This window comes from Streptopelia decaocto (assembly GCF_964273445.1).
Source record: "Streptopelia decaocto genome assembly, chromosome: Z".
NCBI lineage: Eukaryota > Metazoa > Chordata > Aves > Columbiformes > Columbidae > Streptopelia > Streptopelia decaocto.
In genome coordinates this window covers 31714142-31738538 of record NC_138657.1, presented here as the reverse complement: position 1 = coordinate 31738538, position 24397 = coordinate 31714142, and the positions used below count along the sequence as shown (strand labels likewise).

Genomic DNA, 24397 nt, shown 5'->3' with positions numbered 1-24397 from the left:
TAAAATGCCCACACAAAGAAACATGCTCCTGCTGTAGAACAGTGAGATCTACTGCTTAAAAAACACAGAAAACCAGGACAAAATAAATGAAGTATTGATTTATCTGATAAACCTAAAGCCTTCTTACTTTCAAGTAACTAAATTTTCAAAGGTAAATGAGGTACAGTGTTTACTTGGGCATTTAAAAACTGAACATACAACCTATTCATGTTTTCAGCAGCTAAAGCCAGATCAGTGTATTCCACCAAGTTTCCAAACCGTTCCTCGCTACCACCAAATCTTTCACAGATCAGCCACGCATGTCTCGCTCACACAGATGAGTTAAAGATGACACAAATCACAGTTACCTGTGGCCATGGAAACCTTGCACCCAAGCGGACCTGCAGCCTGACCAGCAGTTTTGTGCTAAAGGGCTGCAGAACTAGACGGGGTCTCAGTTTCAAAGGATGTAGACTGGAAATCTAGATTTTTAAATACCATTTTAGTCATCGCAGTATAAATACCTAAAGTTATATATAAAATGGTCAAAGGAAAGACGCGCCCCTCAAACACTACTGAGGTAAAAGTTATAATCTGCACGAACTTCTAATCCATGTGCCCGAAAAACCTCCACAAATTCCCGAGTCGCGGCCCCTGGCAGCCGATGAGACGGCGACGGCCCGGGAAAGCCCCGCAGCCATTTGGCCCATCCCCTGCCCACTTCTTGCGCTACTGTGCCCAGTGCCGGCTGCTCTACAGTGACGCGGCAGCGGTACCGGCCGGGCCCACTGCCCGAGGAGCCGCTGCGGGATCCCCGCCGGGCGGGGTCGCCGCAGGGCCGCACATCCGCGGCCCCACGCCGCCTGTCACCGCGGGGGACCGCTGCTGGAAGGGGCGTCTCTCCACGCCCACCCTCGCCATCGCCCTGCAACGGCCATAACGGCCGCGCCGCCGCCGCTGCCACCTCCTCCACAGCGCCCTCCCGCCCTACGAGCGCCGCGGCGGCTCCTCACGGGGGAGCCCTCCCCGACAGCCAGTGAGCTCGCTCCCAGCGCTGTCCGTCGCTGAGAACAAAACCGCAGCGGGGGGAAAGCTTCCCCCGCCGCGAGAGAGCGAAACCACCGCGGCGGCGGGCAGCGCTGTCCCGCGGAGCGGCCCCTTTAAACCGCGCACACGCCGCGCCCCGAGCCGGGAGCGCCAGGGCCCCCGCGTTGCCGCGGCGATTGGCTCACGGCAGCCCGGCACAAGCGCGCCAAGCCCGCCCGGGCGCGCCAGCCCCGCCTCCTCTTCCCCAGGCGCGGCGGGCCAATCAGCGCCTCCTCAGGAGCAGAGCGCCGCGGCGCGGCGGGGCGGCCCGCGCGGCCCGCGAGCCCACTCAGTTTCGAACTGTGCCGGTGAGCCGGGAGCCTGCCCAATAGGAGGACAGCAGCGAAGCCGCGTCCCGCTCGGGCCCCGCCCCAGCGGGTGTGGCAGTTGGCGTCCCCGCCTAGCGGTTGGTCGGCTCTGTGACGCTGCGCCGCAGTGGGTGATTGGCTACGCCCAGGCGCGAAATGTAACGCGGGAAAACCTGAGGCTCGGCCTGGGCTGTAGGCGCGGAGGGGTCGCGGCGGCTCCTCCTCGGGCATCGCCGGGACCGCGGCTACCGGAGGGGTCGGCGCCGCTTCGGAAAGGTGCGAGGACGCTGCGGCTGCTTCATCCCGGCCGTTGCTATGGCCGGGGGCTGCCGTTGACTTTGCGGATCCGTTCGGGGGTGGCCGCGGAAGGGGAAGGGAAGGCACTGAGACCCCGCCGGGAGCCGCCGTCCCCGGCGATGAGCGGCTGAGGCAGGCCCGAGCGGAGACAGGTGGCGGCGGTGTGCAGTACCTCCGTGCCGCTCCACATCCCCCATCCCGGGACGCGGGCTCGAACAAGGGGCTAAGCCGCCGCGGAGCGCCCCCGCGCCCTCACTCCCTTCACAGCGCCGGTGCCCGCGGGGGTCGGCGATGGCAGAGCGGCTGCCACCGGGCCTTCCGCTGATTTTTTGTCAGGACTCCCCAAAGCGCGTCCTGGTTTCCGTTATCAAAACCACCCCAATCAAACCCTCCTCGCGGGGGGGCGGCGAGGAGCCATCGGCCGCCCCGCCCATCCCCACCAGCCCCGGCTTCAGCGACTTCATGGTCTACCCCTGGCGCTGGGGCGAGAACGCCCACAACGTGACCCTCAGCCCCGGCAGCACCACCGCCCCCTCGGCCCTCCCGCCGGCCCGCGGAGGAGCGGGCAGAACCCAGGCTGGGGATGAGGAGGAGGCGGCGAGCCCGGACAGTGGCGGCAGGGACCGGCACCTGAAGGTGAGCGCGGCGGCGGCGCGGGGCCGGGGTGGGGCGGGCGGCGGAATTAAAGGGTGACTGCGCGCCTCGCGCCCCTCCCCCGCCCGGAGATTTAAAGTGAAGTCACTTCCGCCAGCGGTGCGCGCGCCCCAGTGCTGTCCGTCGTGCGGGGGGAGCGGGAGGGGCGGGGAGGGAGCCGCCCGCAGGCGGAGCGGCAGCGGGGCTCCTGCCCCTCCTCCCTCAATTTAAAAGTAGCGCGGGTTGGGAAGTTTTATTCTGTTTTATTTCCTCCCCGTTTCACTGAGCGCACTCCGGAGCGTGACGGCTCCCCGCCTGCAGCCGGCGGCCGCAGCCCCGCTGTCGGGGATGGGCTCGGTCGCTGGCGCTGTCAAGGCACCGGGTCTCGGCTGCACCCGTGACTCAGGAGTCACTTGGGGGAGAGTTGTGGGGTTTGGCTGAAGTGCAGCGACGCGAGCGCGCGGTTATTTCCACGCAGGATGGGATACGGCGTGGCCGGCCGAGAGCAGACACCGTCCGTGACCTGATCAGCGAAGGAGAGCACTCTTCCAGTAGGATACGCTGCAATATCTGCAACAGGGTCTTTCCACGAGAGAAATCACTGCAGGCCCACAAACGAACTCACACCGGTGAGTAAAGGGAAGGTGTGAATCGCTGGTCTTAGCTGCTTAGGAAGCAGCAGGGAAGGAATTAAAAAAAAAAAAAAGTAAACTCCCAATAAACTCAACCTGTGACTATTTTATTGTAGGTGCTATGTTAAATCTTACTTTTCTTCCAAGACTTGTTAGTGCAATCAAAGTCTTCGTAAACCGTGTTCGTCATGGGATAGTGTAGCAGCAATTTGGGCTATAGTGGCAGGTTGTGTAAATACTTTATCTGTTGCTGTCACTGGCTTACTGTGTAGGAGGGAGAACTTTTCCTGACCACGGTGCTCTGTACATGGTAGCACTTCTGACTGCGCTCCTCTGTCATTTGTTTCCTTCTCGCTGATGTATTTTTCACACAGCAATTGAAGTTTAGCTGTAAGAGGAAACATTAACTCAAAAACTGGCTGGTAACTTGGCCAGTGTAACACCCTGGAAGTGTAGCTTAAACGTTGAGAAAAGAGTTCACAAGCTTAAAATCACTATTGAGTTATCTTTCCCGCCACCTAGAATCATTTTCTGGGGTGCAGGTGGTCACGCCAGTTTACTGAACTGTATGTAGAAGGCAACTCACAGTTAAGTTAAAATGTAGGATCAACTCAATACCCGGCTGAGGTTGAACTGGACATGCTGGTTTTTTAAACCAAGTAAATACTTTTATTTTTTTTCTCCATGTTCCAGCAGAACTGTTTGCAATAATGTGTGAACTAATGTAGCTCACAATGCCAACACAACCACCAACACTTTCCCCTGACACACACAAATGCTCTTACCACCCAAACAAAGGCCCAGGAAAACCTTGGCTCCCACAGTGTCTTACTCTGACACAGGTTACTGAGACTAATCTAGATAGTTCCCTCGTGCTCTTTGGTCAAATGTTTTTGTTTCGCTTGGTTGTATTAGGTGTTGAGCTTGTGTGAACTACTTAACTGAGCAGAGCTTACCCTAGTGTTCCTCCTCTGACTTAGTAAGTCAGCATCCCCCTCATTTTGTCGTCCTTCCCAAGGAGTGGTGACACAGGAGCGGTGCCATGGCGTGCCTTTGCACAGCTGCACACTGTCAGATCCTCTTGAGAGAGGGGGCACCTGCCATCTCTGTTCTTGCTGCTTTTTGTATGGGGAAGCCTTCCCTGATGTCTGATCAAAGAAAACTTTCTTGGCTTAAGTCTGGAATATGTTTCTTTTGCTACCTCCATTTATCCATTACAAATTTTCTCTAATAGTCTTCCCTAATGAGGTTTTTGTATACAACTTCATATGTTACTATGCTGTTGACCTCAGTTATTGTACTGTAGTTCAGGTTATGTTAAGGATAAAATTTATCTGGTTACAACTTGAATTACATTACTTCTCCATTTCCTCATTTAACTGTATATTTCTTGCTCTATTGATGCCTAGTTTCATGGGGCAAAGCTTATGTAGTGCTGTGCAAGAGGTTTAAATCAGAAAATACAATTTTTTTTTTCCTCTAGAAATAATTGTATAATTCTGTAGTATTGAACATGTACTTCAAAGCAAAGATCTGTCTGCGGTAAAAGTGGATCTCTGCTACTTGGTACACCAGGGCTTTTGGAGTAGGTGCAAGTGTCTGAGTGGGTAAAAAGAGTCTGCTTGTTCAAGTCTCAAGTCTGGGACACTGCTAGATATTATGATTTTTCTGTTATATTCAGCTTTCACAAATCTGTCTGTTATTATTTTTAAGGTGAAAGGCCTTACTTGTGTGACTATCCAGACTGTGGGAAAGCCTTTGTTCAGAGTGGGCAGCTCAAAACTCACCAGCGTCTCCACACAGGGGAGAAACCTTTCGTCTGCTCAGAGAATGGTGAGCCACCGCAGAACAATTTGCAGCTTTCAGAACTAGGTTCAGTCTAGTACTGGAAACGTATGCATGTTCACATGGCGAAGACCCATAGAAGCTTTAAATTTTAATTTTGGAGGAGCTTCTAGAGAAGGGAGAAGCCACACAGAATCTGCGTAACCATGCGAATGTTTATCTAAAGATAGCTTAAAATACATGAGTGGATTATCAGTAATTCTGTCAGTTGATACTAATGTATAAAATGATGTGGCATGCTATGGACCTTGCAACCAAGGCTTGCTGTTTTCAACCAGATCTCAGATTTTGTGAGTGGGGAAGGTTGGATTGAGCAGCATCTTTGTCCCACAGATGTTATATTTACTGGTTGGTTGACTGCTTTCTGTAATATGTTCTTCATTGTCACTTTGTGTTTTCTAAGGCTGTTTAAGCAGATTCACGCATGCAAACCGCCATTGCCCCAAACATCCGTATGCCCGACTGAAGAGGGAAGAGTTCACAGACAAGCTGAACAAGAAGCAGACAGCTGACAATAAAGCTGTGGCTGAGTGGCTAGCAAAGTAAGTTCTCTCATGGTGTCATCCCTCTCTAAATACTTATAAGGGTGATCTGAGAAAGCATTCTATCCTTAGGGGGAAAAAAAAAACCCAACAAATCAAACCATGTGTTTCTCCAGTACCATTCAATGCCTTTCTTTCAAGAACTGCAAACTCCTGGTCTAGATGAAGTTCCTCATGAGACATTTGTTTTGTTTGTTTGCTTAAATGCTTCTCTTTGCTTGATCATCATCTGCTAATACATTGTTAGTTAGCGCTGCAGTCTTGCAGAATTTGCATCTGTATGAGGGGCAACAATTGTGTCTGTCTAGGGAGAAACGCCTGCTGAGAACACTGTGTAGAGATGTCACAGATGTTCACTTAAAATACTGAATAAAGGAGGTTTCTTACCGCTTAAATACTGCTATATAAGGGCTGAAAGATAAAGCCAAATGCACTGCTTAGTCGGATGCAAGCTAGTACTTTGGATTGCTGCTGTGCGAGTCAGTTGCATATATTTTAAAAGCATTCCCCATGTTTGATTTGGTAGATACTGGGAGAGTAGAGAACAGCGTGCTCCTGCATTGAAAACTAAAACAATACAGAAAACAGATCAGGAACAGCAGGACCCAATGGAATACCTTCAATCCGATGAAGAGGATGATGAAGAGAAGAACAGTGCTCATTCAGCTGCTCGCCGCCGCCTCCAGGAACAGCGTGAACGCATGCACGGCGCACTGGCTCTCATCGAGCTTGCAAACCTTGCTGTGGCGCCGCTTCGACAGTAGATAGAAACAGAGTCTGCCTATACAAAATGTACTTGCTGGTGGTACTTAAACCAGTTAGATCATGGGCATAAGCTAAGCACCTTATTTGCTTATCATAGGCTGCTATTCTGTAGAATTTATGAAGAATGTTGTTGCCCCATAACATGGGGTGAGAGAATTGCACTTTTTGTAAGGTAAAAGACGGATGTAAAGTTTCTAAGTATTTGTAAATACAGGACTGCATAATGCAGGGTTGACAAAGTTATGTGTTGTGGGAAGCTAGATTTTGCAAGGTTAATTCATTTATTTGAAGCAGTTTTCAGAGGAAGCACTTTCTGAACAAAGTGTTCGTGATTAGTAGAATGGTACATGTGGCCAAAGAAGGCTGACAAAAGTATTTATCTGACTATTTAAGCAAATTTATATTAAGTTGTAGGTCTGAAGATGTTAAGCAGCAATGAAACTGTGTGTTTCTGATGTCAGTGTATCTTTACCTAGCAACACTGAAGTGGAAGGCAAAGTTTAGTTAAACACAACTCGTAGAGAGGGAGAAACTGCTTCATGTAAGAAAAAAAAGATTGTTCAGGATCTTCGCTGTGACTGCTCAAGGTATGAGGCTTGACTTTGCTGTTTTACGTTTTCTGATTTGATTTCAGCAGAGAATCTCTTGGTAGCACTTGTTATTCCTAACGTGACGTTAGGAGCTTTTGCACATTGTTTGGTTTATCTGAAAATGATTAGTCTTGCAAAGTCTAGACAAAGGAAAACAATTGGTGATATTTTTTTCAGATATTTTTGGACCCTGTAGTGATTTGGCACTTGATTTTGTTAATAAAGGCGGTATTTACAGGGTGGTATTGATTTGTAGTAAACTATTCTAGATCTCCTATTAGCAAACACTAAGTTTTAAAGTATTGCTTTTATATGATTATTAGCAAATAGAAGCCTCCGTACTTTCTGCGCATAAAGCCACCTTACTGCTTTACTTCAGGATAACATGCCAATTTTTTGTTCACTAACTGTAGTACAGCTATCAGTTAAACACTGCAGAAAAGTATTCACTATACAACTAGAAAATAGGCTTCCAAAGATAGCGTGTTAACATGTGTGATTTCATATATTTCCCAAATAAATGAAGTTACAGAATGCTGCCTAGTACTCAGATGCTCATATAAAATGTTTAGGAGGATATGTTGTCACTTTGTTATATACTTTCAAATAGTATTGACTCATGGTGATCTTTTTCGGTAATTTGCTTTGAAGGCAGCCAGAGTCCTAATATGCTAACGAAACCTTATTTTAAAATCGGACTTCATGATGTGTGTTTTGGTTTGTGTTGTTTTTGGTTTTATTTTTATTTTTTTAAGCTACTGCTTTAGGGGATATTAATAATTCATATTTACTGACCTACTTGCTTTAACTCATTCCTTGTATTGAAGGTCAGGAAATTCAGGTGAGAAGGGAAGCGACTTTCCCTCACGCTTAAACAAGAGGAAGAAATAATTTTATCAATCGCTTGGTATAGACTGACCAGCGCATTCAGCTGTTCCAGAAAAGCAGCATGATTTTACACCAGAAACTACAGCTATTGGATTATGTTCTCTGATAATCTGTTGGTTGGAAATCTCATGAACCCAGTTTGTTTAAATCATGATTGATGCACTTACCTAAATAGTAACTGAGTAATTAAAAAAAAAAAACCAAACATTTTCATTGAATGTAAATAATTCTGTACCAGTTATACGGTTTACCTTTTCCTTACAGCTCCTGAACTGATGTGGAGCTTATTTGTTCCTGTTTAGGCTTAAAAAAAGCCTAAACTTTCAGGCTTATGAAACACTCCAGTTGTTCTAGGCTTCTTAATCTAGGTAAAACTGGTAATTAGTGTTAAGTTTGGAGTTTCTCAAGTAAGTTACGTTTTTGACTGTTCAGTTGGCTGTATGCATATAGTCTGATCCCAAAATGAGCCCCGAGCATAAATCTCTTGTGCTTCTGAGTCATAACTCAGAATTGCTCGTAATATTTCACAGGGCACAAGACTGTGTAATTACCAGCCAGTTGCAGAGTGGAGTCAACTTCATTTGGATTTTTTTTTTTAATACTTCTTTTTTTTCCCAGTCGGCTGTAATGCTTTGGGCAACTGGCAGAATATTTGTGCAAGTATGACAAGCACACTGAATTTTACTTTGCTGTAGACAAAAATCAGACAGCTGGAGCAGTTTTGTGTTGTAAGAAGTTTTGAATAAAATACCAAGTTAAAAAAAAAAAAGACTGTTTTTTTTTGTTCTTTAAAGAAGTGATTACATACAGAAGATCTTGAAGTGTTCAGTGCTTTGAAAGATGAAGTTGTAGTTTGGCATGACTTAACAGCAGGAGAGTGGATGTGCTGCCATTTAATAGATGCTTTGAATAAAATCTTGGTTTAAATTTTGAAGTTTAGTGTGTGCTGCTTGGTAACTGCTAAGTATTTAAAAGCCCTTGTTTCAGACACCCGACTTGCCTTAGAGCATGAAGGTGTTTATTTCCCTTGTGTGTTGAAATCTGACGTAAGTTAAATACCCAAAGGGAAGTTTTTAAAGCTTTTGTTTGTTTTTTATGGTTTCACAAACCCGTGAGTGTGTGAAGCCCAGTCCTGGGCGGAGCGGCTGGGCCTGTGGCAGCCCCTGCCCGCGGGTGGTTCGGGGCTGTCCCTTCCCGGAGGGGAGCGCCGGCAGACGCTCAACTTTTTCTCATAGGGCTGCACTAAAAACAAAGCCAGCCGGTGCCGGATGGCGGCGTAAGGTACCGGAGGGCCTTGGGGCCAGCTCTGCCGGCGCGGCGCCCCCAGTCCCGGAGGCGGCAGCCTGCCGCACTGAGATTGCTCTTACCCCGAGGTCCTTCCCCTCGGGCCGGGCCCGAACCACAACGGCACGGCCCGGCTCCGCGCAGCGCCAGGGGGCGCCCTGCGGCCGCCGCCGTTCCCCGCCGTTCGGGGCCGAGCCGGGCCGGGCTGGGCCGGGGAGGAGCGGCGGCCCGTCCGGTCGCACTCGTGCAGGCCGAGGTGGGGTCCTGCCCGCTGCCGCCGCAGCTCCGCGCCGCCATGAGCGCTGGGCAGGCCGCGGGGGAGGCGGCGGGCGCTGCCGCGCACTCGGCGCTGCCCAGGCTGCTCTCCGCCCTCTTCTACGGGACGTGCTCCTTCCTCATCGTGCTGGTCAACAAGGCCGTGCTCAGCGCCTACAGGTGAGGGCCGCAGGTTGCGGAGGAGGAGCCGCCGGGCAGCGGTGGGGCCTGTCCCGGCCCGGCTGTCCCTCGGGCCGGCGGCGCTGCCGCTCTTCTGGCGAGCGGAGGTTGTACCGCCCTCCCGAAGCGGAGCGGGGCCGCACCGCCTGTCGGGGAAGCGCCGGCGTAACCCAGGGTTGTTCGGGCAGCTCGGGTGCCGGGGCTCCCCACCTGGCACACCGGGACAGGCCCTTGAGCCGCGGAGATGGTGAATGTTGCCGAGGCCGGGGCCGGTTTCTCCAGTTTCAGACCCCGTTTATGCCCAGCAGGTACCACTTGCGCCTCACCGCGGTGCGACACGCCGGGCTTTTCCTCCAAGGCCATTCGATATTCCTGGTGTCAAAACTGGTGGTTTGCTCGATACACTGGTTCAGACCCTTCGGGGAAGCAGTGTTTCTCCTAACTGTTCCCACCAAACCATCTTCTTACCTTCCTGAGAGCGCCTTTATTTTCTGAGGTAGCCAAAAATGAAACATGAGCCCTTAGAAAGTCTTGTAAAAGTCTCTTAATCATGAAAACACTACCTCTGCAACTTCATGGGGCGTCTCATGTGGAATCATTGTGCTGTAGCTGTGATCTCACCATTAATATTCTTTACTTCCAAGGTTTGCTCTGGTTATGCTGTTCTAGCTCATTATGAACTAGAAACACTAAAGTGAAAAAACCCAACAAAACAAAAGAAAAAAAGCAACACTTGCTGTTGTTTTCTGATGTTCAATGCTGTTTAAACAAGTAGCACCTGTATATAACATCTCCCCGAAATGATACATGAGACAAGTTGAGATTTTATTTTATAGTTGTTTTCATCCTGTTAATACAATCTGCAGCTCCCTGTAAGTCCCTGGCATACATCTAGTGCATCCGTGAAATATACTCAAGGACAGCACACACATCAGTAAGCCTGAATTTTGTATAAAGAGCTTACAGCATTGCTGGGAATGTTTAGGGCTTTACAAATCAAAAATGCCTGGAGAAATCTGTGTAGTACAGACAAGTGAAGCCTCCATATTGTATAGCTGCAAGTACAAACCAAGACACAGTTTAAGCATCACATGATTATAAATGGGAGTCATGTTTCTTTTGCTTTTCCCTCCCCCTGACCCTTCACCCCCAAAAACCAAACCAACAACTCTGTTTCCCAGAATCGTTTTGCTGCCAGCTGCTCCTAACTCGTTTTCTTTTTTATGACTCCAGTGTCCTTATGGCCTTTCCGCTGCAATTCAGAGCATTTCTTTTGCTAACACTGTGTTCCCGTCCCGGGGCGGCTCATTTGAGCACATTTCTCAGCAGCCAAGTAGTAGTATAGCGGTTCCTGGTGGCTTCTGTGATAAACAGCCACAACCTCAACTAGTCTTTATAATGGAAAGTTACAAAGCTTGTTGAGAGTGTGGACCTCGCTTAGACATTTGTTAGTGCAGGTGTGCACAGAGAATGAAATGGCTTTCATTTAGATTGCCTGGATGCTAGTTTGTGCATAACCGTTCCTGACAGTGCAGTCCAGAAAAATGCTGCGTGGCTCCTTGGAGGCAACAAGAGCTCTGACCTTCAGGGTGCTCCTTGGTACCTGAGGCTTTTGAGCAGAGAGGCTCCAGACACTGCTGGTTGTGGCATAAAGCAGCCATCCACTCTAAATAACTTCTTTGCTTGTATTTCAATATACTTACAGAGAATTTGCCGTTACTGCCACATGTTTCTCGGTTTTAACTTGATGTAGATTTAGGGGGAAAAATTGAGATGCTCAGCTTCTTCAGGTGTTGTGCCAAAGTTTCTGTTCTCTTAGTATTCAAGTATTCATGCTTTCAGCTAAATTTGACTGAACAGGTATGGTAGAAATTTAGCAGACAATAGATGTTTCTACAACATTTACCTAGGCACTTTATTTTCACAAAAAAGTGTTGCTAGTGTGTTTGGACCATGTAGATAAGCTTCCAAGTTAGGCCAAGTGCAAGACTTCTATACCCTCTGAGGATGTATAGTCTATATGTGAGACCACTTAAAAAATTATGCAGCGTTATAGTTCTCTCTGTTACCTTCGCTTACAAAGATACCCAAAACAATTAGCACTTTAGAACTGATCAACTGTGCATATGCTATATTATTTGGATGCAGCTTGTGTTTTGCTGCAGAAATAAAATCTTAGGACTCCAGCAAGTGCAGCAGTTCCTGAGCCTGTTTGAAAGACAGGCCAGTCATCCACATATCCAGTTCTTGACTTTAGTTCTAATTTTAAACTAATATTTTTCTTTTTTTTTCTTTTAATTTTCGCAATATTCAATATCTGTTTATTCTTTTCAGCTTCCCATCACCAGTGTTTCTTGGAATCGGACAGGTATGTTCACATTAAATAAATAATGTAGTAAAGCATACTAAATGCACTCATTATTTTGTAAGTTAAACTAACGTTAGCATAGAGGTATATTTTAGGAGGGAAATCTCTGTTATACTGCATTGCTTGTCTTCTAGACTAGATACACTGTAAGGAAAAGTGATTTATTTTAGTAAGGTCAAGGAAATTTCAACAAAAGTCAAAACTGTTTCATGGGAGGAGTCATATGAAGGGCTGAAAATAGAATTTATTTCCCCTTACAGACTTCAGTAATTAAGAGACCTGGCCTTCAAAACTTTCGAGATTTGTTCTAGCAAGTGCATAGGTCGTGTGAGAATCCTTGAGCATTTGTGGATTACATGCAGGGACATTGCCTCTATTTTTAGACAAACGGTGTTTTTACTCAAAAATCTCTCCCCCCTTTCCCAGCAGTTTTCCAGTAGGACTACCACACAACTTTGGTTCTTTGTTGCCATATTTGCCTGTGGCCAATTTACACTACTGCAGCAGAAATGTATTTTATTGTTATTGCTGATAGGCACCATGGTAAAACCAAAGTTCAAATGTTTGTGTACATGGTTCATGAAGAAGAATGTGTGATTTTGCAGAGGGATGGCTGGGAAAGATGGAGCCTCGAGGCAAATGTTTGGGTAAATTCATTTAAAAGAGAGGATTTTTTTCTGCCAAAGTTACAAGCTAACGGGTAGTGAGGAAGAGATGGAAAGAGGTTACCACAAGTCAGACTTCTCTGCCATTTCGTGCTGAAGAGTCTCAATCTCTTGTAAAGTCTTTGCTGTGTGAGAGAGAAAGAGAGTCACATATCCAGACTGCTCAAGGAACTACACATCGTGTTTCAGTGGAAGTCAAAGACTAGAAAATGTGGCAATAATTCATGGTAAGGGTAATGACATGGCTTTATTTGCAAAGCATAAGACTCAATGGCATTTCCATTTTTTTGTTGACCCTTCCAGGATTTAGCTGAGCACTTTGTAAAGTGCATGTAATATCGTATAATGCTTTAGTCTGCAGACATGATTCCACCTCATCTTCTATGTAGACAATTACTGTATTTTTATATAAGGAAATTTTAACTTTTTTACCTTCCTGGGGCCAACATTAACTTTTATGATGTATGACTGCTCAGATATTTTTCATTTGGTCTGTATCTTTGTTATTTCTTCCTTGTGTTGTCAATGGACTGATGAATGCACAATCCTCATCTCACATTACCAAAAAAGCTGTAGGAGTGATTCCGCAGATTAAACAACACTCTGAGTGGAAATACCATGATTATTCTGGTACCATGTCCTGTTCTATTTTCTCAGCTCCTTCTCAGCACTCATTGTTTCACTGGGTGCCACTAATTTTCTCAAACTAGTAAAACATATGTCTATATTGTACTTTTAAATAAGTAGCAATCAAAATTGATAAGAATAAAGTTATTACAGTTTATTAATTGCGTGATGTGTAATGCGTAATACATAGCATTTATTAAATGCACATGAAGATTTTGTCGTTGAAACAGTTTTTTCATATGTACAGTTTTGCTCTTAGATTACTTCTTGTTTTTTCTTTTTTTTAGATGGCAGCCACCGTACTTATCTTGTATGTGTCAAAATTAAATAAGATTGTTCACTTCCCCGATTTTGACAAAAGTATACCTGTGAAGGTAAGGGTTACGTAGGTCCTGATATTGATAGGAAAATGTTACCTCTTATAGTGGCGTTCTTTCTTACGGAGGCTAGATACAAAACAGCAAAAATTTTGCATTTTATTGTCAAATGTGATTATCTTTGTTTCATTTAGTATGGGATTTGATCATTTCAGTTTCACTGCGATATTCTGGCCTTTTGTTGCAGAGAAATCTGGCAGAATGTTATTACACAGTACATGGGAAAGGGTGCTGTACCTTCATACAGCTGGATGAATTCTTTCAGATTCCTGGTGTTTTTCTGGATGTGTACAGCTCCTTCGGGGATCAATGGGAGATCTGTGTTTAAGAAAGGATTTTGATCACAGCATGAAGGGAGAAAGGCTGCTTAGGAGTTTGAATGGGACATGTGGTAAAACAACAGAAAGAGAATATGTGATAGAAAAAAACCCAAACCCAGTTTACTCCAAATGTAAGATATATGTTCCTTAGGAGGGGCTAAAATAATGCCTGCTGTAAACGCTGTAGGTAGGGGCTAGCTGCATCATGCAGACCGTAAGTCTATATGGTCTGGCAGGACAGAGAAAATAGGACAGGATCTGTATCTCGGATTGGGAACTAGCGTCTGAAATGACTGCAGCACTGATCCTTTTAGATTTCTGCATCTATGTGCAGGGTTGCTTGAGCTTCACTTTGGTGTGTGAGCCTGTGTATTTATGTCTTGTTGCAGGGTGTTGGTCAGTGTTTGCTCAGGAATATAGAGCGAGCTTCCAGCTCTGCTGCAGGGCTCAGATATCACAGCTTTTCAGGCCACCGTCTTCGTTGCAGAATCTTCTTACTGTCAATCTGAGGTTTACTATGAAGATCTCACAGCCTTTGGTGAATACTGTGTATTCCTAATGCATGTTGAAATCATTGGCATTTAGAAATTCTGTAGGAATATCTGTACCATTGATTATAAGAAGAACAATCCTAATGTTTTCCCAAATGTGAATGAAGAGAGTTTCACAGTGGGTAGGTTTGAGTTCCCCGTATAAACAACTTGCTGAGACCTTGAGAAGTTTCTTCCCTCTGTCTCCTCCAGTCCAGCTACTCTCCTTCCCTGTTGTTGCCTTCACCTTAACATCAGTACAAGGGCATTAAAAAGATACTCTTTTTTTTTTTTTTTCCTAATAATGTCTATCCTTTGGAAGGCTTTTCTGGGTATGCTGGAGCAGTCAGCACTGCAGCATCCAGGACTTGTGTATTGCTTGTAGTGCTGGATTTGACTAGTCACAGTGAATCAGCTGAATTGCGCATTGTTGATTTCTTTACTTTTTAAAGCATCCTTTGACCGACTCTTTATCCTTTTGACAGCTCTTGCTTTCATTGACAGTAGGATTATAGTTGCTTTTCACTCCTGGACTGGTTTAGGTCCTTGGTACTTTCAGCTGTAGTTTTAAAGTAGCAAAATGCTTATTTTAATGACAAAGCTTTGGAGTTCTTGACCCTTTTTGAGTCATTGTTTCACAGATCTCTGACGTTGTGCTGGATGTTGTAATTTTGTCTTTACAATAGACAAATTTCAGAGGAAAGAGAATGTTTCGTCAGCTCTGTTTCCATCCTGTGAAGTAAACCAGTTTGTTGGGGTTTTTTTCTAAATAAAAATATACAGAAGAGAAAGTGCTTTGCAGAATTTTTGCAAACTTATGTTGACAGGGTGAATATTGTTACTTACAGTCCTGTTTACTTTTACTACTACTTTCACTTAAAAGTTAACCTTAGTTAACTATAGTTAACTTCTGTACTGTCTCCTCTTTGCTGTAAAAGAAAGGCAGAATTTGTAGCATAGATAAAAAGCAGCTGACATCTCCATATGCTTTTCCAGCACACAATGCTTTGAGAGGGCATCGCCTCCAACAAACACAGTGTCTCCTGCAGCATGTATAGGCACAGCAGCAGCTGCCGCATTTGCTGGAACAGAGGATCTGTTTTGTCTTCCTGCCATTTCAGCTCCGCTTGGCTGATGGTGACTGGGACTAGATGTACACGCAACCTTTGTCCCCATTGATTACTGTGGCTGTTTTTAATCTTCTGCAACTTTTCTGTAGTGGGAGGAGAACGGCTTTGAGCTGCAACTGAATGTCATTTAGGGACCCCTGACTTCTTGTACCTTTTCTTAAGGCTCTGAAGTTCTGTTATTGTTTCTCTGTGTTGTGTTAGGGCCCATATGTTACTGTGCAAGTCAGTCTTGTTATGCCAGAAGCTGGAAATCGTGAAGTTTAATTTACCCCTGAGTACTTATCTTTTTTTCTAGTGTCTTGTGTAGCATAATTTGTTTGGTAGATCTAAAATTTTGTATCTTGCAGGCCTACTAATATATATGGAGTACCTAGAGAAGCACAGCATACTTAAGAGTTTATTCATTCTTTTATTCAGGCTATTCTCTTGCTTGTTTAGCTATTAACATTACTTTTATACCTAAAATTAAAATGTTAGAATGGGTATTAATCTGAGGATTACCGTAATTAAAATAACACTGATTAACATTTACTGTGAATGGAGTCTGAGTCTCAGACTCACTAGATTGCTGCTCTTCTAATGAAATCAGTGAAGCTGTGGTTATGAATGGTCACATGAATGAAAACTGCAGATCAGTTTGCAGCAGTTACATTTTTTTCCTTAAAAACCCTCTTTCTTGCTAATGGTATGTCTGATATTATAGTTATCAAATTCTGTCATGTAAAGTTTCTCAACAATGCTTCAAAACATAATAATCCGACTTGCACTTTTAATTTTATCACAGTTGTTTCCTCTGCCGCTGATTTACGTTGGAAACCACATAAGTGGATTATCAAGTACCAGCAAACTCAGGTACAGTAAATGGAATTTATAAGTAGACTGTTTGGATTTTACCCTTTTATGGGGGTAAAAAGTAAACACTGAAGAAAAAGCATTTTGTGGAGACTTAAATGCACATGATGTCTGACTGTCTGTCTAAACCCCCTGATATTTTTTTGAAATTCTTACTGAAATGTTTGATCCGTCTACAAGTTGTATACTTCTTTTAAGGGGGGCATAGCTGGGCCTGTACTGACAGAAAATCGCTATGCTCTTCTGTGACAATGAAAGTGCTTTCACTTTCCCCACACACCCAAGCATCCAGCTTTTCCTGTGTGTCTTAACCAGAGGGTTTGAAGGCTTTAAGAAAGATGTTTTTAAAGGAGGAAGAACAAGGAAAAAAAATCTGCCACCGTGGCCGTGCGGCTTATTTAGGACACACAAAGAGATGGAGAAACTGCTGTGTAGTGGTGGGGATGGTGGCAGCACTACCATTGCGGTGGTTTCTTGTATGTTATTACAGGCTCCTGAAGATTTGGTAGTAAGCTAAACCGAAACGGAGAGTTTTGCAGCTTTTCAGCATTTCAGTAACTTTGATACAGACACTAGGAGAGAAAATGTATTACTTTTAATTCTTTTATGTTTCTTTTTATTTATAGAATTAATTTTCTCTGACTAGCAACATCAGGCGCCTGATTCTGTAACTCTTTGTTGTGTGCATTCAGAAGTTGTTCCACTGCAGTGACTGTGCAGCCATTGTGAATATGGAAGTAGTTTCAGTCCTGTAAAAGTTTGATCCATGGGTTCTTCTTTCCCATTTCCCTAACTGTAATTTTAAAATAAAGTTTAGTAGGTTATTTTAAACACAAGTGCACCATCTCCTCCTCCTATGGCTGACATACCTCTTTAGGTTTACTGTTCATAACAGATTTTTCTTGTAGAAAAGGAAGAACGGCTACTATGTTTCTACCATTAAATTTTGTTACATTGCATTTTGTTACATTATGTGGCATTTGTTTATATTATGGCATTTTCCACCATGTTTGGGTTCTCAGTAAGGTTTAGATAGTCCTATGCATACCTTCAAAATGTCTGTTTTAAAGTGATTAAGCTCTGTGTTAGGATTTGTGGCATTTGTTAATGCAGTTGCTAATAGTTATCTTAAACAGACAATTAATTGGTCAATATGGCTTTGCTGTCAGATTTCCTAAGTGTCAGACAGAAGTTTTTCTCAAATTAATTAAAAAGTTTTCCAACTGCATGGCTTTGCATAGACCAACAATATGTTGTCAAAAAGTACCCGCTGATAGTTGCAGCTGGTCCCAACTTTCATGTTGCTTTTATATTCTCTGTTTTGTTCTTGTGGATTTAATTTGCTTTTCTGGAAGTGCAGTTTGTTTAATAAGCATATTTCCTTTGTATTTTATTTCTGTTATATGTTTTGAGATACAGGCTTATTGTGTGTCCTCTAAGTTTACAACAGAAATCATTTTACTTACCATGCCCATGAATTCTACAGAAAGAATTATTTGATGGGGGCTCTGCTAGGTAGAAAATAGCTTTTGTATTCCATTTCACTCTTTAGAAGGTAGCCAGTTGCATTGTTTTACAAACTGGCAAATCATGTTATTTTTCAATGATTTGGTTATCTAATCAGCATCTAGTTCCAGACTGACTTTTTTTAATGTATGCTAAGTGGCTGGGATTTTGTTTTGGTTGGTTATTGCTGGATACTGGTTTCATCTTCTGGTTAGTAAAATTAGATAAGAATTAGAACATAAAAATACTGTTAATCTGATGCTGTGCTTGGATTTTTTTTTTTTTGACAGTTTGCCGATGTTTACAGTGCTCAGGAAGTTTACCATTCCACTTACTTTACTGCTGGAAATCATCATACTTGGGTGATCCTTTTTTTTTTTTTTCATTTAAGATACCTTTATTTTAGATCATATCAAATTGATTTATATCATGTCAAATTCTGGCATCTCATCAGAATATTGAATGAACGCTTTTTACTGACAAATAGAAAATATTGAATGAATGCTTTTTACTGACAAATAGAAAAGAGCAAGTAAAGTGGTTTCATGTAGGTTTTTTTGAAGACATTGATGCATGCACTTGAGTGAATTGAGGGAAAAAAAAACAGCTTGCTCTTATTTACACAGCTCATTCTCTTGACTGTTGCACAGAAATCAGGTAAGCAGAGCACAACTTAGACACTTCTTTTAGCGGTTGTGGTTTGTGTCTCGTCTCGGAGGCCCCTCAGCTACAAAGCGCTTCAAACAGGCAGATCCTAAGTCTAAAAACATACCAGTTTAACGAAGCAAAATGGTATCTGTCAGTGTGCTGTTAGATCAGAAAAGCACCTCAGTTATAGATACCTCTGTTATTTTTAGTGGGAAATTAAGAAGTGTATGCTATTGCAGCTTGGGATCACTAGTTTCAGTTGTAATGACTTGGAAGAACCAGAATATAAATAGGTCATACTTTGTCGCTGTCATGGTTCTACCCAGATATCTTGCTTGGATAAGGTGAGGTCACAAGGGGAAAAGCAGCTTGCTGAAGCTGAACCCAGGCAACATGAGAGTGATGGTCAGGGGAAAAGCTTCTTGAAAAGCCTTAAAGGAGACTGTCATCTCCTTTTGGCTAAAGCAGCAGTTGATCAATGTGAGTCATATTTGGGGATGCTCCAGGATTCTTTTCTAGTTGTAAATTCTCACAGGGAAAGCAGAACTTGCTGTCTTCTCCTGTTGGCCTGAGAATTCCCACAAGCAAGTGAGGAAAATGTGAGTCTGTGAGGTTGTCATCTGTTCTTAGCTGGACTAAGCAATGTGGTGTACTAGTGCAAGCAGCATCCTAACCTAAGGGAAGCTTAAAAGCAGAATGTTGTATTCCTGTAGGCTGCCACAGTAACAGTGTGTTTCCTGAGGGTTGAAGATGAAAAGACTCCAGAGAGTCTATGCTGGCGTACCTCGGGATTTGAAAAGCAGTCAATGTGCGAGTCATTATGATCAAACCCTATCATACCTGGAGACTGCACACAGCTTTGTTGCTGGGACAGCGGTCCACAGCTGTGCTCCTTTGACATGCAGGATTTCTCCAAGAGCAATGTACATTTTGTTCTGATGGATCTTTTCTCACTGGCCAGCTCAGAGCTGGGGGCTAGCCTGAGAGAATGACTAGAGCAACGCCTGTAAGGCATGTTGCGGTATGGAGCAAAAAGAAGTTTTTAAGACATTTCTAAATAAAGTAATAGAGGTTTGAGAAGCAGACTAGTTTTACTCTGTGGCAGTGCTTATGTAGACATAGCAAAGATAACGTAAGCTTTCATGCTTTCCCCTTCAAGTACAAGGTTTCATTTTGACTTCAAAATAAGTATCTATTTGGAAAATAGCCCAGATAGTTTGTTGTACAGCATCTTTCCCAATAAAGGTGAGATGAAAAACTACATGAGAGATATGTAGTGGTTTTCCTTTATTGAATTGCTTGAAATATGTCCATTATGAGTACTAATACACAGTAAATTACAGTTTGTTCCAGTACTGTTTCTTCAATTACCTGTAATCTTTAATTTTAAAATTATCTAGTAGCAGAATGCTCATAATGCTTTTTCAATTTCTGTTCTCAGGGCCAAGATTTGACAGTGTGGCACAGGGTCGATCACATGTCTTCCTTAAGGTTATCAAGACTGTGTCCTCATGTTAAATATTCTGTGATTACTAACTGTTTTGAAACGTTTCAGGCAGACAGCCATTTAATCTCTTCTTCAAATAATGAAAGTATGAACTGTCTAATTTTTGTCTACAGGAAACGATATCCACTGAGTATTATAGTCAGCGTATTTGCCATCGTTCTTGGGGCTTTTATAGCAGCTGGGTAAGGTTTTAATTTGTTATATGAAGTCATGTTATAAGAGGAGGGACACCAGGATATTTCTTTATTTGTTAAGTGCCACGTAAACCTAGGTTGAGAACGGTTACTCTGGATCAAGTTGATGTGGAAAATCTCTCTACTGACATCATTGGGAGGTGCAGGAATACAAAGGGAAAAATTTAACTCCAGCTGAAAGTATTTCGGTGCTTCTTCCCTTTGCCGCCCTCCCCAGTTTTCCATGTTTGCAGGATCACAAATAAAGCAAGTTAAAACTCTATGGAGAATGGTGCTTTTAATCAGTGTGTTCTAATAATCTTACAAAAACATATTCTTGTTCTGGATAGAAAGACTGGTCTTTTGATTGTCAAATATTGTTTTGTATTAGGCAGTATCTATTTTTTTTTAATCACTGTGAACAAATTCTAGTGTGAGGCTAAGTTTACAAAGCACTTGTATACTACTCTCTATTTTCATTCTGTTTGAATATTCCTTTACTTAACTGGAAATATAATGTTATTTTTTGTTTCTTGGCTTTCCTGTGTACAAAGGTAAATAATTTCTATGTGATGTGGCTCGGATAGAGCCATGTCCTGTTACAAGAATTACCCTATATCCATGAGGTCACAAGTCAAAACAGAAAGGATGACAATATGTCTGACCTGACTGTAAAAACAAGTAGTCAGACTTTATTCCCTAGCTACTTTGTATGTTAACAGGAATAGATGAGTATATTCAGTAATAATTGGACAGGTTGTCAGGATTGAGACAGATGGAATTTTTTCACAGAATGAAAACTGATCATTTCCTGCCACTTCTGAAGTGACTCATTTGTGATGGTCCAGTGGCTGGAGAAATGTAAAGTACTTTGACTTACGAAGACGGCTTAAAGCAAAACCTGTGACTTGCTGGAGTTGTCAGGATTTGCATTTCCTCATTTATGATACCTTTTCAGGTAAACAAGGTAGTGCAATTCATCATATACTGTTTTCTTATTTACAATATAATATTTCTTTCCCAGGTCTGATCTGTCTTTTAATCTGGAGGGCTACACCTTTGTATTGCTAAATGATATCTTCACAGCAGCAAATGGAGTTTACATAAAGCAGAAAATGGATCCAAAGGTAACTGTGAGGTGATTAGTTTGAACTTAACATGGTGACAATATGGTAACAGTGAGTTCATTATTATATGACTTCATGAACATAAAGTTATGAACTAACATATAGTTTCATTTGCTTTCAAATTTCGGCTGATATATGCATCCATAATACAGAACAGCCTGGGAAAAACTTATTAGTATCTCAGGCCAGGCGAAGATGAACGGTGTATTTTTTCTCCCAAGTCTTTTAGACAAAGTTTGTAGTGGCTTTGAAACATTGCTTTGGGCTAAAAAAAAAAAAAAATCCAAACCAAAAGCAAGTTGTTTATCTGTAAACTATATATATGTATCATATATATTTGTAAAGATGGCTCTTTGACTAGAAACACACTTTAAGTGAGGTTTATGTAAAATAAACTGCTGGGTAGGAACAGAGCCCTGTGCAGTTTGAGTGAATAACCATAACAACTGATACCTTTTTGGCTATGTAAGATTAAGTGCCATGAAAATCTATCAAGCCATAGCAAAGGCCAGTCTTGGAGATGCTGGGTAGAGGTTTTGTCACTGACTTTGGTGGAAATACGTATTTTTTAATAATCTCAGGAATCCCATCTAATCCCGACTCTGTAATTTTTTATGAGCAGCACTTAAGAGCCTCAATTTTTTCTGCAAAATATGGAGTTTCATTTTAAAGCAAGAGATAAGCTGGAGAGATTTGCCCAGTAGCATGGCTGAATCTGGAGGAAGGGAAGGCTGCTTTTTCATTCCCCAAATCTTCTGCTTTTGTGTCAAGCAAATTAACCAACAGGATATGTGGCATCCCTCAAATTGCTTGAAGTTACATCAGTTACCAGTGATAGAGATGTTGCATTTAGAAGCCAAGCTTCATTAATTTACCTGTTACGCTGGCCCCAGGGAGCCACCCTGCCCTATGCTTTCGTGGTTGATTTGTCATAGGTGGAATAGGTAATCCCCTGTCCAGGCAGAGACTTACGTGGAGTCTAACATAAAGCAGTTCCGGACCATTTCCTTGAGGAAGTTTCTGACTAGCTAGTGTTGTATAGAAACTTTTGAAGGTAGAGCAGAGCAGTAATATTCTGCTGAGCATACGGACAAAGTGACTGATGGGGAAACTCACCTCAGAACTGAACAATGAATCCAACAATTACAAGCTTGTATTTTAAATCGGGGTGTATCATGTTTTGTTTGCTCATTGACAATAGTGTCAGAAGGATTGCCAGAGTAATATTTAGTATTTTGCTCCCAAATGGCTTGTAATTCTAAACACCATGTTTCATTTTTCACAGGAGTTGGGAAAATATGGTGTCCTTTTCTATAATGCTTGTTTCATGGTGGTACCAACAGTTATTATTAGCTTTTCTACTGGAGACTTTCAGCAGGTAAGAAGCAGTATTGCCTTTCTCAGACTGATAACCATATTTTGTTCATATTTTTCATGGGGGGTGTGGATTAGGGTTTTTTTGCTTGTTTTTAGAGAGGTAATCCTACTTCCATGCTATTGATTAGTATTTGAAATATGTGGATTGGACTTCTCCCTTCACAGGCTAAAACTTGTAATTATTCACCTTAAAGAGAAGCTGAATTTGTGTGATAGCCCTTATATGAATCTTTTTTTAAGAATTAATGTGTGACTGAGGACTCACAGCTGGAGCAATTGGGAACCCAGCTGCACTGTGTGACTTGAGACATGCTCTAAAACGAGATTGCAAATACAGAAACCAGAATATTTCCAGTCTTTCTCTCATTGTGATGCACAGATTTCTGTTTAGTCTCAGTCTAGTTTTGTAACCTACATTTTACATTCTCATAGAACAACAGCTTGACTCTCTATAGCTAATCATAATATGGGATAGTACCCTAGGCAGTATGTCCTGGCACGCAAAGTATCAGACCAGGCGGTTTGTATTGCTTTTCTGGCTCTCTCACAGACTTGCTGAGTTGCCTTTTTCTTACCAATAAAATGAGTCTAGAGACTCGTATTCCTTTCTGGAAATGTTTAAGATTTGCCACTGAAAATTGTTGCAGAGCTTGGGAGTATCATAAATCATTTCAATGTTCTTTGTTTTATGTTGTGTCCTGGACTCACATAGTTCTGTCATTGTGTTCTTACAACTCTGCTTTAAGGGCAAAACTTGTCATTCCCTGAAAAATGATGGATTTAGATCTTCTCTGAGTGTGAAATCTCCCTGTGATGTCAATCTAGCATGACCTTTTGTTAGTTTAGGAAAATACAGCTGATGCCCTTGTTGGTAAACTTAGTGGGAGCCAAGTTTGTATGGCTGTAAGATTTCAACTGCTTTCCCAAAGGCAGGGCTGGAGGCATTTTGGGAGAAACGGTCAGGGAAGTTTGCCTTGTTGTTAGGTTTATTCCATGGCAAAAATAAGGAGTGCATTGTGCCCATATGTTGATTTGGCACAAACAATTTAATGCTCCATTACCTGAAAAGAATAAATAAAGAACAGAGAAATGCATAGTGCCTGTTGTGCATAAGTAATGGCTTGGTCACTTAGTATTAAAAGTCCTATTAAATGATGTGGATAACTAGCATCAATGTGATGCACAGAGATTAAATCACAGGGAAAAAAAGGAAAAAATGGAAGAATACTAATGAAAATCCAACAAATCATTGCAGATAACACCTGTGTGTAGCCAATTTCAAGGCCGCAAAAGTTGGCTTGCTTTTAGCCTAGAAGAGCTTTTAGCCTAGCAGAGCTTTTTGTCTTGATCTGTCACAGACTTATATCTTTTGCCAGTCAAAATATCAGCACGATGCCTATGTGCTAGGGAGATTGCTTCTGCTCCTTTAGCTAGTTCTGGAGTGGTATCTACCACATCTTGCAGATGTAGATCTTGTCATGACTGCAGTTTATGTGTCCCACTTCTCCTTCAACCAGCTGGCTGACAGAGGACAGGAAAGTGTGATGCAGTGGCAGAGACAGGAGGCCCCAGAAGGTCTCCCTGAAATGCTTTGCAGTTTGTTGTTGCACACCAGCACAATTATAGCAGGGCAGGGCTGCCTCTAATCTATTACCTCACGTGGTGGAGGCTCAGGTAGCCACCGCTCAGCATGGACTAACAGCCTTGATCCTGTTCCTCAGGGATGTGTTCAGCATTTGCTGGGTTTTGTGCTGATACGGGTGACTTTAATCAGGTTAAAATGAAGCATATCTTGGAGTTACTAGAGATGGAAAATAATCTTTGACATGTTTCTTTGTGGCTGTTGTGTGGCACTGTGTGTTTGCTGCATGTCACTAAGGAGCAGGCTTCAAAGTGATGATTTAGC

At 43.1% G+C, this 24397-nt stretch overlaps 2 protein-coding genes across 3 annotated transcripts in view; both read left to right on the top strand.

Annotated features, from left to right (window-relative positions):
* The first annotated feature begins 1541 nt into the window (after positions 1-1541).
* Positions 1542-8493, top strand: ZNF367 (zinc finger protein 367). Its single transcript, XM_082074066.1, has 5 exons — positions 1542-2306; positions 2782-2932; positions 4649-4768; positions 5184-5322; positions 5849-8493. The coding sequence occupies exons 1-5, from the start codon at positions 1962-1964 to the stop codon at positions 6084-6086; spliced, it is 993 nt and encodes a 330-aa protein (XP_081930192.1). The 5' UTR covers positions 1542-1961; the 3' UTR covers positions 6087-8493.
* Positions 8494-8821: 328 nt separating this feature from the next.
* Positions 8822-24397, top strand: part of SLC35D2 (solute carrier family 35 member D2) — a 51574-nt gene continuing 35998 nt past the window's right edge. The window contains exons 1-8 of one of the 2 annotated variants that reach the window (XM_082074812.1): positions 8822-9284; positions 11619-11652; positions 13232-13318; positions 16086-16153; positions 17950-18021; positions 19928-19996; positions 21012-21114; positions 22400-22492. In XM_082074812.1, the coding sequence (XP_081930938.1) occupies positions 9145-9284; positions 11619-11652; positions 13232-13318; positions 16086-16153; positions 17950-18021; positions 19928-19996; positions 21012-21114; positions 22400-22492 (666 nt within the window). In that variant the 5' untranslated portion in view covers positions 8822-9144. The remainder of the gene's footprint in view (positions 9285-11618; positions 11653-13231; positions 13319-16085; positions 16154-17949; positions 18022-19927; positions 19997-21011; positions 21115-22399; positions 22493-24397) is intronic. The other variant, XM_082074813.1, reaches the window with a different exon arrangement.